At 40.0% G+C, this 17,660-nt stretch overlaps 1 protein-coding gene across 1 annotated transcript in view; it reads right to left on the reverse strand.

Annotated features, from left to right (window-relative positions):
• LOC126100409 (DNA replication ATP-dependent helicase/nuclease DNA2-like) overlaps nucleotides 1-17,441 on the reverse strand; it is a 176,999-nt gene extending 159,558 nt beyond the window's left edge. Inside the window, exons 1-2 of the mRNA XM_049911003.1 lie at nucleotides 17,353-17,441; nucleotides 16,997-17,129 (exon numbers count right to left, since the gene is read on the reverse strand). Of these exons, the coding sequence (XP_049766960.1) occupies nucleotides 16,997-17,129; nucleotides 17,353-17,373 (154 nt within the window). The 5' untranslated portion in view covers nucleotides 17,374-17,441. The remainder of the gene's footprint in view (nucleotides 1-16,996; nucleotides 17,130-17,352) is intronic.
• Nucleotides 17,442-17,660: the final 219 nt, after the last annotated feature.

Below are 17,660 nucleotides of genomic sequence, written 5' to 3' on the forward strand. Positions count from 1 at the left end.
CTGTAGGCAGTATCTATCTTACCCCTAGTGAGATAAGCCTCTACATCCTTACATTTGTCCTCTAGCCATCCATGCTTAGCCATTCTGCACTTCCTGTCGATCTCATTTTTGAGACGTCTGTATTCCTTTTTGCCTGCTTCATTTACTGCATTTTTGTATTTTCTCCTTTCATCAATTAAATTCAATATTTCTTCTGTTACCCAAGGATTTCTACTAGCCCTCGTCTTTTTACCTACTTGATCCTCTGCTGCCTTCACTACTTCATCCCTCAAAGCTACCCATTCTTCTTCTACTGTATTTCTTTCCCCCATTCCTGTCAATTGCTCCCTTATGCTCTCCCTGAAACTCTGTACAACCTCTGGTTCTTTCAGTTTATCCAGGTCCCATCTCCTTAAATTCCCACCTTTTTGCAGTTTCTTCAGTTTTAATCTACAGGTCATAACCAATAGATTGTGGTCAGAGTCCACATCTGCCCCTGGAAATGTCTTACAATTTAAAACCTGGTTCCTAAATCTCTGTCTTACCATTATATAATCTACCTGATACCTTTTAGTATCTCCAGGGTTCTTCCATGTATACAACCTTCTATCATGAATCTTAAACCAAGTGTTTCATCAATCTAGTCGTCATCTGCGGAGATAGTTGGCATATAAACTTGTACTGCTGTGGTAAGCACGGGCTTCGTATCTATCTTGGCCACAATAATGCGTTCACTATGCTGTTTGTAGTAGCTTGCCCGCATTCCTACTTTTTTTTATTCATTATTAAACCTACTCCTGCATTACCCCTATTTGATTTTGTATTTATAACCCTGTATTCACCTGACCAGAAGTCTTGTTCCTCCTGCCACCGAACTTCACTAATTCCCACTATATCTAACTTTAACCTATCCATTTCCCTTTTTAAATTTTCTAACCTACCTGCCCGATTAAGGGATCTGACATTCCACGCTCCGATCCGTAGAACGCCAGTTTTCTTTCTCCTGATAACGACATCCTCTTGAGTAGTCCCCGCCCGGAGATCCGAATGGGGGACTATTTTACCTCCGGACCCATGAACTAAGTAAGCAGAAGTCATATGTTGAATTCAACTGAGTCTGAACACAAGTATGCAATAATTACTTAAAATACAGTAACTGATTACAAGCAAACAGCAATGTTTAATTACTATTGTTGGCTATGCTCATGCAAGTTCACTCTAATGCAACCATTATTTTGATTTTTAGTGCACCTGAAATAGATATGTGAGAACTTACACAAACCAACACTTACTGACGTTTATACCTGGATTGGACAGGAACAACTGGTTGTAGAATGAGCTCAGTTGCACTTTCTGTACTATACATCATTGACATGTTACAGCACTACCTCTGTTCTCACTTCCCACAGTCAATTGCAGACAAATCTACACCTGGTAACCAATTGTTGTCATGAAATCCCATTATTTCTATCTGCAACATGTTCCATTAAGGCAACAGAATATCTGACATTAGCAATTAAAATGCATTGAAACATAATGAGACTATAATGGTGATGCAAAGTGAACTCAATGCAGTGCATCAATAATGAATGGGTGGACATATTCAGTACAGAACTACTCAGCTGTTACTGCCAGTCATATAACGCACACAAATAGCGACAAACTGACATCACCCCCTCCCCTTTCTGTTAAACTTTCATTTGCTATGAACCCGTTATAACTACACAACACAAAATTACTTTCTCAGATTCAATTAACAAAGAAATTTTACAAGGATGGCTTTTTCATCTCTTCAATATAATGTTGCATCAACATCTTCCTGACTGACGCAACATGTATGGTCTTCTTTCCCCCCCCCCCCCCCCCCTTTTTTTTTCTTTTTGCTGTGAATGTTCTTTTGCTTGTCCACAATTAGTCTGTTGTTTTATTTTTCTTCCAAGGTAGCAGAATTTCTGAATTCCATCCTACTATGTGATCCCCAGTTTACTGCTAATCTCATTTTGCTACTCCTCATTGTTGATGTGTTCCTTTGGTTTATTCTCAGTCCATATTCTGGGCTCACTCGGACTGATCATTCCCAAATTTTTATCTACTTTCATTTATAACCTTAACTGCTTCTTCAATAAACTGGCTAAAAAGAAGGAAAGACTGTATTCTTACCGCACTATGCCCTTTTAATTGCAGTTCCTCTCTCTTGGTCTAACCCTCTATAGCACTCTTGGTTCTTGTACATACTGCTGATTGCCTGGCAAAATTTTTCACCCTGTGTGTTTTTTTTTTTTTTTTTTTCCCCTCCTCGATCAGCAAAACCAATGAAGAAATGGTTCAAATGGCTCTGAGCACTATGGGACTTAACATCTGAGGTCATCAGTCCCCTAGAACTTAGAACTACTTAAACCTAACTAACCTAAGGACATCACACACATCCAGGCAGGATTCGAACCTGACTGTAGCGGTCGCACAGTTCCAGACTGAGGTGTCGAGAACCGCCCGGCCACACCAGCCGGCAAAACCAATGAAGAGCCCATAGTTTTCTTAAGTCTTCATTCCATTATCAAGCGGAACATCAAAACTCTGTATCTGGTGCATTTTACCATTCTTAATGTGAAACTGACAATTATTTAATGTGATTTTAATTTTCTTTACTATTCTTCTGAATACTATTCTTGGCAGCAACTTTGTTGCATGAGCTGAGTCTTTGACAGTTCTTACACTTACCTGCCAATGATCTCAGATTTTGTGGATGATATCCTTCCAAATATCTGAAAATATGTCTCTAATCACAGATTCTTTGCATTGACTTAAATAACTGGTTGCCCATCCCCAAACTATTCTAAAAATTCCAAAGTATTGTTATCTATGCTTTCTACATTTCTTCATCACAAGTCTTCAACAGATTTTTCAGAATGACTAATATGAGATTTCTGCTTGTGTTACAAATCAGCACCCATTTTCTTCTTCGATTTCATCAACTTAAGGTTTTCCCCCTTAGTACCCTTTCCTCCTCTTTACTCCACCCTGTATTTAACAGTAGCAGTCCTCTAGCACTTTTAATGTTGGCAGCTTTGATTTTAATTTTACCATACATTATTTTCACTTTTATATATCCTGAAACTTCCCTTCTGATTACCATTTCATTTTAGATTTCTTCTCTCTCTCTCTCTCTCTCTCTCTCTCTCTTTTCCAGCCATACTGCTTGAGATTCCTTGATTTTCCCTATCAATTACATTCTTACATGATTCCTATTGCTCTATTCTTTTCTTTTTCATATCATTTTTGCATTTCTTTCTTTCATTGATCAGCTGAAGTATTTATTCATCAACACTATGCAATAGCTTCCCTGTACCTATTTTTGGTTTCCAACTTCTGCCATTGCTCTTTCTAGAGATATTCATTCCTCTTTGCTACACTGCATAATGCAACACACTGCGAGTCACAAACTGTAGAATATGATAGACCTCTAAACAATACAATGCACTACAATTCTGTTATGTACATTTATGGTAATATATATTGTCATCTTACAATAATGATTGCTAAGTGATATTTAATGCAACACACAGAAATTACTTCAACGAGAAGAATTTGCAAAAAATATGAAGGCAACTGCCCATAAAATAAGGATGTAGCATGTACTAAATACCAGTTTTAAATAGAAGATTAAATGGACATGTCTGTATAAAATAATAACAGTTGTAATATGGAATTACCTTAACTGTAGGCAAGGGAACTATCAATTTTTATGATCAAAATTAGTATACTGCAATACAAAATTGTTAAAAATACTCATTCTGTAAAGTCTACACCTGTGAACCCTTTCCTGTGCCATCAGACTGCCATATAACTCCGCATCATAATTTGTAAATTGTTCTGGAAGACGCACTTTGAAAACATCCATCTGTATAAATAATGATAAAACTATGGTAAGCACTTAAAATAGACAAAAACAAATTTGTAAAAACCAAATCTGGAGTACAACTTTTCTTGTACTGTGCCAAGCTTAAAATCACTTTGGGCCTCTGAAGACACCAAGGCGGCAGTGTGTTCCATTCCTGGGTGTGTAATTTTATGCCTGAGAGATCCAGATCCTTGAGACAGTGTGTATCATGAATACCAAATGGCTTGGTCACTTGGGGCCGATTCCTGAACAGTCATTTGAAGGTGGGTTGGATCACTGAACTAAATGCCAATGACTGAGGTGATACTGAGATTTTCAGCACCTGTCGAGCCAAAAGGTTATGTCGCTGAATAAAGAGTGGTGGTTCACCAGCCTCTGCACACAAGACTCTGAACTGAGCTGGTCCGAAAGGCTCCAGTCGATATCCGAATGCCCTCGTGATGGACAGCATTTAACATTCGGAGGTAGGAAAGATGGGTCGATTTGTAGACCACGCTGCCATAGTCTAAGTGCGATCAAACAAATGCCCTATAAAACTGCAGCAGGTGAGACCTGTCAGCTCCCCATGTTTTTCTGCCAAGGCATTTCAAAATGTTCAACAACCGGAAGCCTTGGTTTATAGGTCTTTCAGGTGTGGGAGCCATGTTAATTTAGAGTCAAATAATACACCCAAAAAGTGCACAGTGTCTTGAAAATGTAAAATACGGTCACCCATTGTAAGCACTGGTTGGTTAAAACTCCGATGAGCACAGTTAAAATTAACACACATAGTGTTCTCAGGAGAGAACCGAAAACCAGTTGTCTGGGCCCAGGTTTCCAGCCTCCTAATGGTCAGCTGTAGCTGCCTCGGCGTCATAAGACCAGAGGAAGAGTAAAAGATTGCAAAGTCACCCACAAACAAAGAGCATTTGACAGGGCTCCTGACTGTGGAGAAAATGCCATTGATAGTGATGGCAAACAACGTGACACTGAGGACACTGCCCTGGGGAACACCGATCTCCTGAACATAGCAATCAGACATGGCATTGCCAATGCAATAACGAAAACACCAGTCCTCGAGAAAGACTGGATCAGATGCGGCAGGCGTCCACATAGTTCCTATTCATGAAGTTGGCGAAAGATGTTGTAACTCCAAGTAGTGTCATATGCTTTTTTGAGGTAGAGCACTTGCCCGCAAAAGGCAAAGGTCCCGAGTTAGAGTCTCGGTCCGGCACACAATTTTAATCTGCCAGGAAGTTTCATATCAGCGCACACTCCGCTGCAGAGTGAAAATCTCATTCTGGAAACATCCCCCACGCTGTGGTTAAGCCATGTCTCTGCAATATCCTTTCTCTCAGAAGTGCTAGTTCTGCAAGGTTCACAGGTGAGCTTCTGTAAAGTTTGGAAGGTAGGAGATGAGGTACTGGCAGAAGTAAAGCTGTGAGGACGGGGCGTGAGTCGTGCTTGGGTAGCTCAGATGGTAGAGCACTTGCCCATGAAAGGCAAAGGTTCCGAGTTTGAGTCTCGGTCCGGTGCACAGTTTTAATCTGCCAGGAAGTTTCAGTAATGGGATACTTAGTAAATCACAGTTTGGATTTCAGAAATGCTGTTCCACTGAGACAGCAATTTAAATTTCACTGTCTACATAATAGTCTAAATAGTAAAATGTCACCAGCAGGAATATTCTGTGACTTATCCAAAGCATTTGATTGTGTGAACCATGACATTATGTTAGAGAAATTACAATTCTGTGATATAAACGGAACAGCATACGAGTGGTTTAAGTCATATCTACAGAACAGGAAGCAAAAAGTCTCTTTATATGCTTCACGTGATTCAAAGGAGTTTGCACTTCATCTAACTGGGGTGAAATTACATTAGGTGTTCCACAAGGTTCAATCATGGGTCCCCTACTGTTCTTGATATATGTGAATGACATCCCTTCTTATGTGAAACAAAATGCTGAACTGACACTGTTTGCTGATGATACCAGCATAATTATTAATCCAGTAAAAGAAAGTCTGATAGAAAATGATACAAATAAGGTCTTTGGAAAAGTTATCAATTGGTTTTCTGTGAATGGGCTTGCTCTGAACTATGAAAAAACACAGTACATCCAATTTTCTGCTGCAAAAAGTATAAGTCCTTCTGAAGTGTCGGCAGACGTGCCAACACTGTTTTGTTGGAGGAGACCGAAATGCACGCTATAAGCTCACGCAGGCAGGCGTGATGTCTGAAACAGGATACGTAATGAAAGCTATAAAGAAAAGTACGTAGCTTCTGGAATACTTAACTTTAATCCACATTTGTAGAACATCGCTCTTGATGATACATAAATATTATAGCAATTGAATACGGCGCCTTGCTAGGTCGTAGCAAATGTAGCTGAAGGCTATGCTAACTATCGACTCGGCAAATGAGAGCGTAATTCTCAGTGAACCATGGCTAGCAACGTCGGCTGTACAACTGGGGCGAGTGCTAGTACGTCTCTCTAGACCTGCCGTGTGGCGGCGCTCGGTCTGCAATTACTGACAGTGGCGACCCACGGGTCCGTCGTATACTAGCGGACCGCGGCCGATTTAAAAGCTACCACCTAGCAAGTGTGGTGTCTGGCGGTGACACCACACCTTCAATAAACATAACAGACCAAAAGAAGTCAGCAGCCAGGGTAAAGCATATTAAGTTTTTGAGTGTACATATAGATGAGAATCTTAATTGGAAAATTCATATTTTGGATCTCCTAAGGCAACTAGGTTCAGCAACTTTTGCAATCAGAATAATTGCCAATTTTGAGGATGTAGAAATTAGCAAGCTAACATACTTTGCATACTTCCACTCTCTGATGGCATACGGAATAATATTCTGGGGCAACTCAACACATAGGAAAAAGGTATTCACCGCTCAAAAGAAAGTAGTTAGAATAATGTGTGGGATCCATAGTCACACATCTTGTAGGCATCTGTTTAAAAGGTTAGGAATTTTTACAACTGCTTCACAGTACATTTACTCAGTAATGAAATTTTTTTCTCAACAACATGGACCAGTTTAAAATCAACAGCGACATTCACGATTACATGATATTGATATGATTTATTTAAGATCCATGTAACTACAGTGACCTTATTACACCTAGACCGAGCGTTTTCATTTCTCTTTCCAGATTTTATAGCTTCTTGATGACTTTAATATTTCTGACATTCTGCACACCAACTCTGCAATGTAACAGTTTCATTGGTTTTTCCAATCTTTTTCTCATAGTCACTTCCCCTTTGCACTCTCCTCCAGCAGGTTTGAGTTGGAGGCTAATCTAGAATCTCTTGCCAATAGGTTGGGATGGTAACAGTATAGAGCAGGTCCAGTAGTGTACTTAGCCTATGAGTTTCTTGCACAATGTCAGCACTTGTCTCGATGTATGTGAGCCGTGGTGCGTCTTTTCTGGCACACCAGTTCTTTGTCATGACTATCGACTACCCGGCTGTATTAATATCTTTGCCCCTGTTGTGATCTGGCAGCAGGTATTTGCAGTTGGCGAGTTGGTCATCAGACAGTCTACGAGGCGCTAGGACATGCTTCAGGGGATGAAGGAGCAAAACACGCAGGCGCGGTCAGCAGCGGCATGGCCGGTCTATCTTGCAGGACAGACAGGAGTTTGTGGTGAACCTGCCTGATGTCAACTCCGGGCACTGCTTGTCGCATTGCTTTGGTGCCTGTTTTCTCAGACAGATTCATTCCTCGAGACCATCTCAAACAACGCTCTCCATCGAAGGTGTAAGTGGTTTTGGTGCCTTTGTTTCATGGAACTATTTGCGTTGTAGCGACTGTCGCTTGTTGGTTGGTTGCCCTAACATATGTGTTGAAGTAAGGGCAGCCGGGAAGGTGTGTGATCGCACGGAGACCAGCAGTCACTACTTCCTCTAAGGAAATCAGTGTCCCCAAAAGATGTAACTGTAAGGTATTGAACATACTAGGTCATAGTCTAGTTATTTTCTGCAGGTGGTGGTTAGTGTTTAACGTCCCGTCGACAACGAGGTCATTAGAGACGGAGCGCAAGCTCGGGTTAGGGAAGGATTGGGAAGGAAATCGGCCGTGCCCTTTCAAAGGAACCATCCCTGCATTTGCCTGAAACGATTTAGGGAAATCACGGAAAACCTAAATTAGGATGGCCGGAGACGGGATTGAACCGTTGTCCTCCCGAATGCGAGTCCAGTGTGCTAACCACTGCGCCACCTCGCTCGGTTATTTTCTGCATATCAAGCTTGCACAATTGGCAGTTACATTGCAGACCTATGCACAAAACCTAGTTTTGTTGTGTATTTGAATAATGTGGTATCTTGAAATTATTTCTATTTCATCTTTGTACACATTGTCGGCATTACTCATATGTGCAAATATTGTTAGGCAAAATATAAGAGTGTGAAGTCTGATACTATTTTACAGCATTGCATTTGTGTATAAGTCCTAGCATAAATGTTTTACAGCATTGATATTGCTGCAAAATTTAAGTTGTTTATATTGAAAGCATTTATTGGTTTTTTTAACTTATATTGTTTATTGATCTCTTAACTTATTGATGTTTGTTTGGCGTTTGCTGTGTTTTCTGTGGTCTGTGTTCCAGTTTTCAGCGAGTTGGGGTGCGTGGGAGCAGCTCCACATTCCGCTTAGGTACACAGAAGCTGCGACATGTCGTCTAATGGGAAGTGACTCCCGGTTGGACCCAGCATTTAGGTGTTGTTTTGGACACCTGGTCTTCTGCTTCTGGCATTTCAAGTTAAGTCACCTTTTGCCCAGGGCAGCCTGGCCTCACTGCCCATTTGATAAACATTTAACATCTCTCAAGCACATTTAAAAAAAAAAAAAATTAAATTTGCTTGTCGATGAATTATATTAAGTGTAATGTGTTGTGCTAGTTGTGTTATCGGGAAAAAAAAATTAATCTGAGCCACACTTTTAAATTACTTCAGATTGTAATTTATTGTTCACTAAGTAATTCTAATTTGCTGCTTGCTTGAGAAGGAAGCTATTTGTCATTTTGGATGTTTTTTAAGATGGCCAAGTGTTGATTGTATGTTAGCTGTTTTATAAATGTGGTCTTGAATAAATTGTTAAATTATTGATCTGCTAGTAGTTGTGTTTAAGGAGCGACATTATAGGGGCCTTGACCTTCCATGCTAATCACGACTTCCTAACTCGCAGTATGACAGCAATCAAATGACACATGTCAGCTACTGGTCACACAGAATAAGTGAAAGAGTAGCGGACAGACAATGTTTTTTTGAGCAAGAAACAAAGAAATACTGTGACATTCTCATGTCAGTATCCCACAACATCAGATATCTTAACACATTTGGAAGAAATAATCAAATATTTGTGGTAACCAAAACCACAAATTTAAATGCTGCATTTCACTCACAGCAGTTTGAGCTATGCTATTGGGTCTGAACTTAACCGCATACTCTTAATTCATAACATATTTGTAAAAAGAAGTCAAATATTTTCAACAACAGTGCTGATGAGAATTATTCAATTTCAACACTAGAAATTCATTGCCTTTTTGCTCACATTTGATTTGTTATGTGAAAGTATCATCACACTGGCTATATGAAACTGATGTGTTAACCTATGAACAACAGAGAAACACCATAGTGACTGGTGATATCCCTGATCTAGACTGTAGTCCATCATAATACTTTTTCACTTATAGGTCACAATTCCTATGGTTACACAGTGCAGTGGTTTCCAATGTCTTCTGCACCCTCATGTTGTTGATAATTGCTGATCTTTCTACCTTTATGGGCAGTTTCCCACCTACAGCCAGAGGGTGCCCTCAAACTCTAATCAATCTTCCACACTCTTTGACAAGGGCATTTCCAGCATAAGGGTGACTCATAGTCCCAAAAGTTATCATCCATCACTGTTTATTATTTATATGTGCAAACTAAACGGTGATTCTGATCAATCAAGAGACACAAGACATTTTAACTATTAGTCAAAGGTTTAAACTTAAGACTACAGTGACCTTACATCAACATGAGCTCATAATCCAATCAGAGCTCTACAAACTGATTCCATTAATCTCAATCGACAACCACAAAGATTTTATAAAGCTTAAAATCAAGCAAGTATACTTTGAAACACTTGTTTTATCAGGGCCTTCTGTAGTGCGTTATATCAACTGTTTGAATAAGGTGGCCAGTGCTTAAGGTTGCAGTCTCACAACAGCACATTGCAAACTAGCTATACTGGGCATCTCTCCTTGGAGCCATAAAAGAGCAATTTTTCTGGTATTGGATCGGATACATATTTTCAGTTTAATTTTTGTAACACACAGATTGGGTAAGCTCACACAAACACTTATCACTGTGGGGTTCATGCAACACCTAAGATGAAAATGTCAGTTTGTTCCTTGTAACACACAAAATGATTTTACACACTTTTTCATGTGCATTAGTGATTTGGTCTCTCCCTAGTGCAGACAATGACAACAATGGATATCAGTGAACTCCTGTTGGCCACATCTTCATTGCTCCATTTTGTGTACAAGCCTCAAGCTATTTGCCTGACATCATTATGCAACAATTTTATTCAGGCATTGCTGGAGTACTGATTATCCCCCCCCCCCTTTAAATGTACTTGTAAAAATTATATATCACACAAGATCAATTTGGGAATGTTCCATTGAAGGGGCACATAAATTCCAGTTTAAAAATATACATAATATTTCTCTGGGTTGACTTAATTCAGTATAGCTCCAGCTGTTGCCTGTGACGTATATCAGCCTAGATCGCATACAGATTTCTTTATTTAAGACAACCAGTTTCAACTTTGCTGTCATCTTCAGATCAGCAATGTCAGTCACAACTGGCCATCTTAAAGAAATATTTATACAATCTAGGCTGTTGACTGCATTTAGCAAGAAAACAGATGCTCCTTTGGTCTTCTCAAAATGGGAAAATTCAAACTGACATCTCTAGGATAGCAAGTTATGTATTTAGCTTTACCTGTGTTTTCTTCATAGCATGTATGGCTTAAATTTTGTGCGTTTTTTTGCATTTAAGAGGGTTAATCTTGGGTTGGTTTTGTAAGTGTATACTCAGGCAGCCAGGAGCGTATGGGTTGCTCATTTGTTTGTTTCAAAGATAAATAACTGTTTGGTTCAGCCTAGTTAGCGACTCAGTCTGGCTCCATCCGCCACCTGTGACACACCTCCAGAGCAGCATGTTACTTACTTAGTTTTTCCTGTGTTTTCTTGGTAGTATGTATTACTTACATGTTGTGCATGTCTTTCTTTGTAAGAGGTTTAGTACACATTTTGTAAGTGTAAATTCAGGCAGTCTGTAGCTCAACTGTAATTTCTTCTGCACAGCCAGCTACACTGTTCATTAACGTATCAGCATCCATTAGTGATTTGTCAGAAGGGTAACAAGTTGGATATCTAAGTATTTGTCAGCTTTTATAGTTTACTTCTCCAGTTAGTCTTACTAGGATGGGTAGAATGTGAGCATACTGTGTGTGGAGGAAGGAGAGGCTGGCTGAAGTTTGTGAACAGTTTAATGCGGTTTTGGTTATGATCAGCTACCTTCAGGCTGCTGCCCCAGGCTGTAGGAGGGGCAGGAAATCTGGCGTGGCTCATGGGACACTTCCAGTGTCACTTATTTCGCCCATGGGCTCTGCTGCTGAGGCACCTCCTAGTGTAAATGGTGTGATGGATCAGCCCTCACATCGGGATGAATAGTAGGTGGTAATGTGTTTGCTTCACTCGAGATGAAGGGCCAATGTGGGGGCTGGGCACCTGGCATCACCTATTCATCCTGTAAATGAACAAGTGGCTGTTGCTCCAGCAGGGTCCAAGTAAGCACAAGTGGACAGGGCTTAGCAAGTTATTGGGAGCTCCAACATTAAGCACATTATGGAGGCCTTTAGGAAGATAGCATTCAAGGCTGGAAAGAAAGCCACTGCACACTCTGTATGTCTGCCAGGGAGCCTCACCTGAGGCGTGGAGGCAGCTATCAACCATGCGGGATGCAGTCATATGTCTGTTGGGGCTGTCACATCGGTTCTGAGGTCATCCTCGGTTCACACAGGCAGCTGGATTTGCATGCAGCATGGAAACAGAACTTGCTATTAACCACATGGTTCCCAGAGTTGACTGGGGTCTTTTCGTTTTGAGCCAAGTGGTGAGTCTCAGCCAAAGGCTTCATCAAGTATGTGACAGTCTTGGTAGCAGATTTCTGGACCTGCATTATCAGGTGGGGAATTGTAGGACTCCCCTTGACAGGTCAGAGGTGCAATACACAAAGGCAGCAGCTACTCGGGTAGCAGAGTACTTGTGGAGTACACAAGGGAGTGTTTTAGGCTAGACAGTAGTCTGAGGTATTCTAATGAACACTTTCCAGTCAATACACAGATAGGGAAATGAAACTGTTCACAGTAAAGACATTTAAGCTACCAAAATTCTATCAGCAAATTGTCAAAGTATTGATAGCAAAATTCCCAAATTTACTGCCATGCAGGAAGGTTCTCATGCTCAAATTATTCTTGGGACTGAGAGATGGCTAAAACCTAAAGTAGAAAGCTGCAAGATATTTAGTATTTATCAGAAGAACACATTAGACAGCACAGGAGGGGGAGTGTTCACTGCAGATGACAGAAACATTGTCTTTATTGAGGTTGAAATTGAGTATGACAATGAAGTTACCAAGTTAGCCATTAGACGTTAGACACTGGACTTTTTTTTACTGGACACTCAATTCCGCTGTGACAGTTCTAGAATCATTCAAATGAAGTCTACAGTCAGTAGTGCATAATATCCAGACCATGCAATACTACTTGGAGGTGACTTTAACCTACCGAGTATAAACTGGGATATCTATGGTTTCATTGCAGGGAAATGAAAATTGAGAGTTTTGGGAAATAATTTTGAACAAGTTTTCCAAAAAGTGTCTTGAGCAGCTAGTTCAGCAGTCCACACGCAATGGAAATATCTTAGACCTTGTAGCTATCATACTGATGGCGTCAGTATAGAGACAGGGATTAGCGATCATGGTATCATAGCGACTATGACTGTGAAGGTTTATATGTAAGTCAAGAAGGCTAGGAGGGAGTGTCTGCTAGAAAGAGCAGATAAGCAGTTGCTAGCATCTCACTTTGACAATGACTTGCAATCATTTAGTTCCAGTACAGTGGCCATAGAGGAATTAGGGCAAAATTTAAACAGACTGTAAATTGTGCTCTGGACAAGTGCGTGACTGGCATAGCACCCTTGGATCAAAAGAGAATGCGCAAATGGGGACAGGTAAAGATTACTGGAGATTCATGCACCTGTGGAAAGATCTATGGCCAAAACAACAATTACCATCATCATATATTATCATGAGATTTGGCCTAGAATCTGGGAAATCCTGGTCCTACACAAAATCAATAAGCAGGTCTAAGGTGTCTATCAAGTCATTCATTGAGCAGTCTGGTGTGGCAGTTAAAGTTTGGCAAAACAAAAGCCAAAGTTTCAAATTTTGTGTTTAAGAAACCATTCACACGAGAATCGTACAGAGGCCCATATGGATGACATAGTAATAAGCAATCCTGATGGAGAGAAACAACTAAAAGAGTTGAAAATAAATGTCACCATATCAGGATGGAATCCCAAAATGGATTTCAAAGAGTAATCTACTGCAGTCACCCCTTACTTTACTATTTATAGCAAATCTCTCACACAGTGCAAACTCCCAAGCAAATGGAAAGAAGTGCAGGTGACTTCTTGACTCCTGTGTATAAGAAGGGTAAAAGGATGGACACACAAAATTACGTACCACTATCCGTAAGATCCATTTGCTGCAGAATTCTAGGACATATTGTGAGCTCGAATACAATAAATTTCCTAGACACTGAAAAGTTTATGTCCATGAATCAGCATGGTTATAAAATGCATCACTCGTGCAAATCTCAGCTTGCTCGTTTCTCACACAATACACTACAAACTATGGACGATTGGCAACAGGCTGATCTCATATTTCTAGATTTCCAAAAAGCATCCGAAATGGTGCCCCACTGAAGACTGTAATAGAACCAAGTAGGCCTATGCTGTTCTCAACAACGAGTGTTTATCAGAGAAAAGGGTATCATGAGAAGAGCAACAGGGAAGTGTAACAGGACTGCTATTATTTTCTACATAGCCTACATTTAAATGATATGGCGAACAGGATGGGCAGCATTCTGTGGTTGTTTGCTGATGCTGCTGTGCCGTATGGAAAGGTGCCGATGATGAGAGACTGCAGAATGATAGAAGATGACTTAGATAAAATTTCTAGGACAAAATTGTAAGTTAATGCAGACGAGTAGAAAAAACAAACCCACAATGTTCGGATACAGCATTAATAGTGTCCTGCTTGATGCAGTTGTGCCATTTAATTATTTGGAGACAATTTTCCAAAAGACGTGAAATGGAATGATTGGGGTAGAAAGGTGAACGAACACTTGACTTCACTTAATTGGGAGAATTTTAGGAAAGTACAGTTCAACTGTAGAGGAGTGCATATAGGCCAGTAATGCAACTATTCTTGAGTACTGCTCGAGTGTTTAGGATCAGTACCAGGTTGGATTAAAGGAAGACACTGAAGCAATTCAGAGACGGGCTTCCAAATTTGTTACTGGTAGGTCCAAACAACTTGGAAGTATTATCAAGATGCTTCGGGAACAACTCAAACGGGAATCCCTGGAGGGTAGATGACATTCTTTACAAGGAACACTACAGAGAAAATTTAGAGAAATTGCATTGAAGCTTACTGCAAAACAATCCAACCTCCGTGAACACACGTTTCGCATATGGGCCACAAAGATAAGAGAAATTAGGGCTCACAAAGAGGCATACAGACTCTCTCTTTCCCTCACTATCTGCGAGTGGAATAGGAAAGGAAATGACTTGTAGTGGTACAGGGTACTCTCTGCCGTGAACCAAACAGTGGCTTGCAGAGTATGTAGGTAGATATAGATTCATCTTTTCTGTATGTCCCATCAACAAGGGGGACCTTTAGGAATGTGTAACAAGTCTACGTAGGCCTACAAATTAACAAAAGGAAAGCAAATGGTAGAAAATGTGTTTTGAATTAGTAAGAAATTATCACCATACTTATTGATGACATTCAGGCTTATGCCATCTAAACTGAATCAAGCAAACTAGAAATATACAATAGTGGGAGAAGAATTGTTGCACAGTTTTCCTCTAACCTGACTCTCTAAATTTAGCCAACATTATTTAGCAAGAGAAACAATGGCTTTTCCCAATTTCAGTCAGCAGTGCACATAGCAGAGGAAGACACTCCACGCACTGAATGAAGTTTTCCAAATGAAAGGGATGACAACACATTAGTGATTGAAAAGATGAAGTTGAAACTATTTCTAGTTGTGCTTGCAACCCTGTCACCTTTACAGAGATACTGTTAACACTATGATGGCAGACAAAACATGAATGTTTATTGATGAATATCCTTGTGTTTTCATAAGCATCACTTCTAATACCTCCTCAGTAGTTCTTTAGCACCAATATACAAGACTTCTCAATAACTCATTAAATATTTGATAATACATAGTTCTATTTTCCAAGTGTATTCACCAGTTTCTCGCTTTACAAATATGGTTAATTTTTGTACCTCACATTGAAGATTGAATTTAAGTAGATGAATCTGGATGCTGTGTGTGATGAAGTATGATACGCTACATGTAAGTACTGACTCTGTGCAAAATGCTATATACATGGAGAAAGCACAGGAACCCACATTAAGTTCATAAAGTATACTTCTAAACAGTTTACTTTCAACACTTAACTTTTGACCTATGTATGTAACTTTTTATCACATTTATGTCAGTTACGCAGGGTTTCTGGGCTATAGGCACACAAAAACAAGCTGATATTGCTGTACCTATTAAGGTTTATAACTTTTTTGTCCAACATTGAACACAGGAGCCCAAATATATTTATGCACGTTGGTACAGTTCAATGTGGGTACAGTTCAAGTTTGTAGCTTGACAGATACCAAAATGTTAACTTATTCGACTTTTTGGCACATTTCATAAGCACGACAGGTGTCATGGCCTCTTCTGCAGAGTAGACAGAGGGGTGTGGCACCATCCTGCTGGAAAGTGATGTTGGGAGGCAACTGAGGAACTACACATTTCACCAACAGGTTACGCCCTGTCACTGTAGACTACATTAAAAAGGATGACAATCACACCATGTTTATGTAATCCCAACCAACAGCAAAAACACATCATCTGCAGGTTCCTCGTGGCACATTTGAAACCAAATGTGCTGTTTCTCAACAAGTTCTCTACCATTGATAAATGGATTTGTGTGTGGGAGAATCCAATTTCTTACATGCTTCAAAATGAAATGATCTTATGGCATTGTTGGCCGGGATGTCCTATTCGGGTTTGACCGCCAAGTGCAAGTCTTATTTCATTCGGCGTGACATTGGGTGACTTGCAGTCGATGAGGAGGATGAAATGATGATGAGGACAACACAACACCCAGTCCACAAGCAGAGGAAATCTCCCACCCGTCTGGGAATCGAACATGGGCCCAGAGCATGGGAGGCAAGCATGTTACCACCCAGCTAAGCAGGCGGACTACATGCCTCAGAACACGTGTTACGAATTTAGCTCTGTTGTCCATAGCACACACTATACCTTCTGTTATGGCATCCACATGCTGATTGCCAGGAGTAATTCTGCCTCCTGCATAGTAAAATTTGTGCACAGATGGCATAAGACTCAATGCTGTTCATGAAAATTATGTGGATCACATTATGGAGACTATGTCTATCGACTGCATAATTACCCAATAATGCAAAATGTCAAGTTCTTTCGTCATAAGCATTTTTATGCGTAAATGTCTAGTCCAGACACCTCCCAGATTCCCTGAGCCCACCCAAATAAAACAAGTTCAGAGGTTCTATAAGCAAGCCAATTAACTGTCCACGGACAGCACTTACTGTTACATACAGTAAACAAAATATTTTGTTTAAATGACAGCGATCACTGTATTCCAAAGTAAGCAAAATGCCTCTTTCTTTCTTAAATGGTTGCGATCAGTACCTACTTATGAAACAAGAGTAATGTAAATATAATATTTAAAAAATGGTAAAATACCTGCATATGAATCAGGTGATGTACGCCTCTTTTTTGGGCTCTTCGTCCTTTCTTCCTGACAGTTTCCCTTTCTTTTTATTTGCAGACGCTCATTTCTTTCTTTTAGTGGTGAAACAGGTACAGGAGACCCAAACTGTATAAAAAATTATCAGCCGTGGAACATTACAGACTCGGCCAAAACAGCAGAACAATATTGATGAATGGGGATTCAAGTTTAGACGTGATGTACGGTTATTACATAAGTTATGTGAAAAGCTAGTCAATAAAGCTCATAAACCAAAAGTATACATCACATCAAGAAAATGTTCATTACTAAGACAAACCAGTGATTCGAGAACTAAGGAAGACTGACTTACACAACTTCCATTCACGGCCATTGTATACAAACAAGCTCCACATCCGCCAAACCGTTTGACAGTATGTTTCTCATCAACTGTTACCTTATTTCCCGCCTAAACCAAACAGCTTCACATAGTATTTCCTATCGACCGGTATAATGTCGTGTGAAATATTTGTATTAAATTACATTAGTGGTTCATATTATCGATTGTAAAAATCAGAATTTCAGGGAACTGATGATCAACTAAAAGCTCACAAAACAAGTGAAATAGTTCATATAAAAAAGGAAATTTTTTGCAAAGAGGTAGTTTTGAAAAAGAATACA

The sequence above is a fragment of the Schistocerca cancellata genome, chromosome 9 (assembly GCF_023864275.1).
Source record: "Schistocerca cancellata isolate TAMUIC-IGC-003103 chromosome 9, iqSchCanc2.1, whole genome shotgun sequence".
Lineage (NCBI taxonomy): Eukaryota > Metazoa > Arthropoda > Insecta > Orthoptera > Acrididae > Schistocerca > Schistocerca cancellata.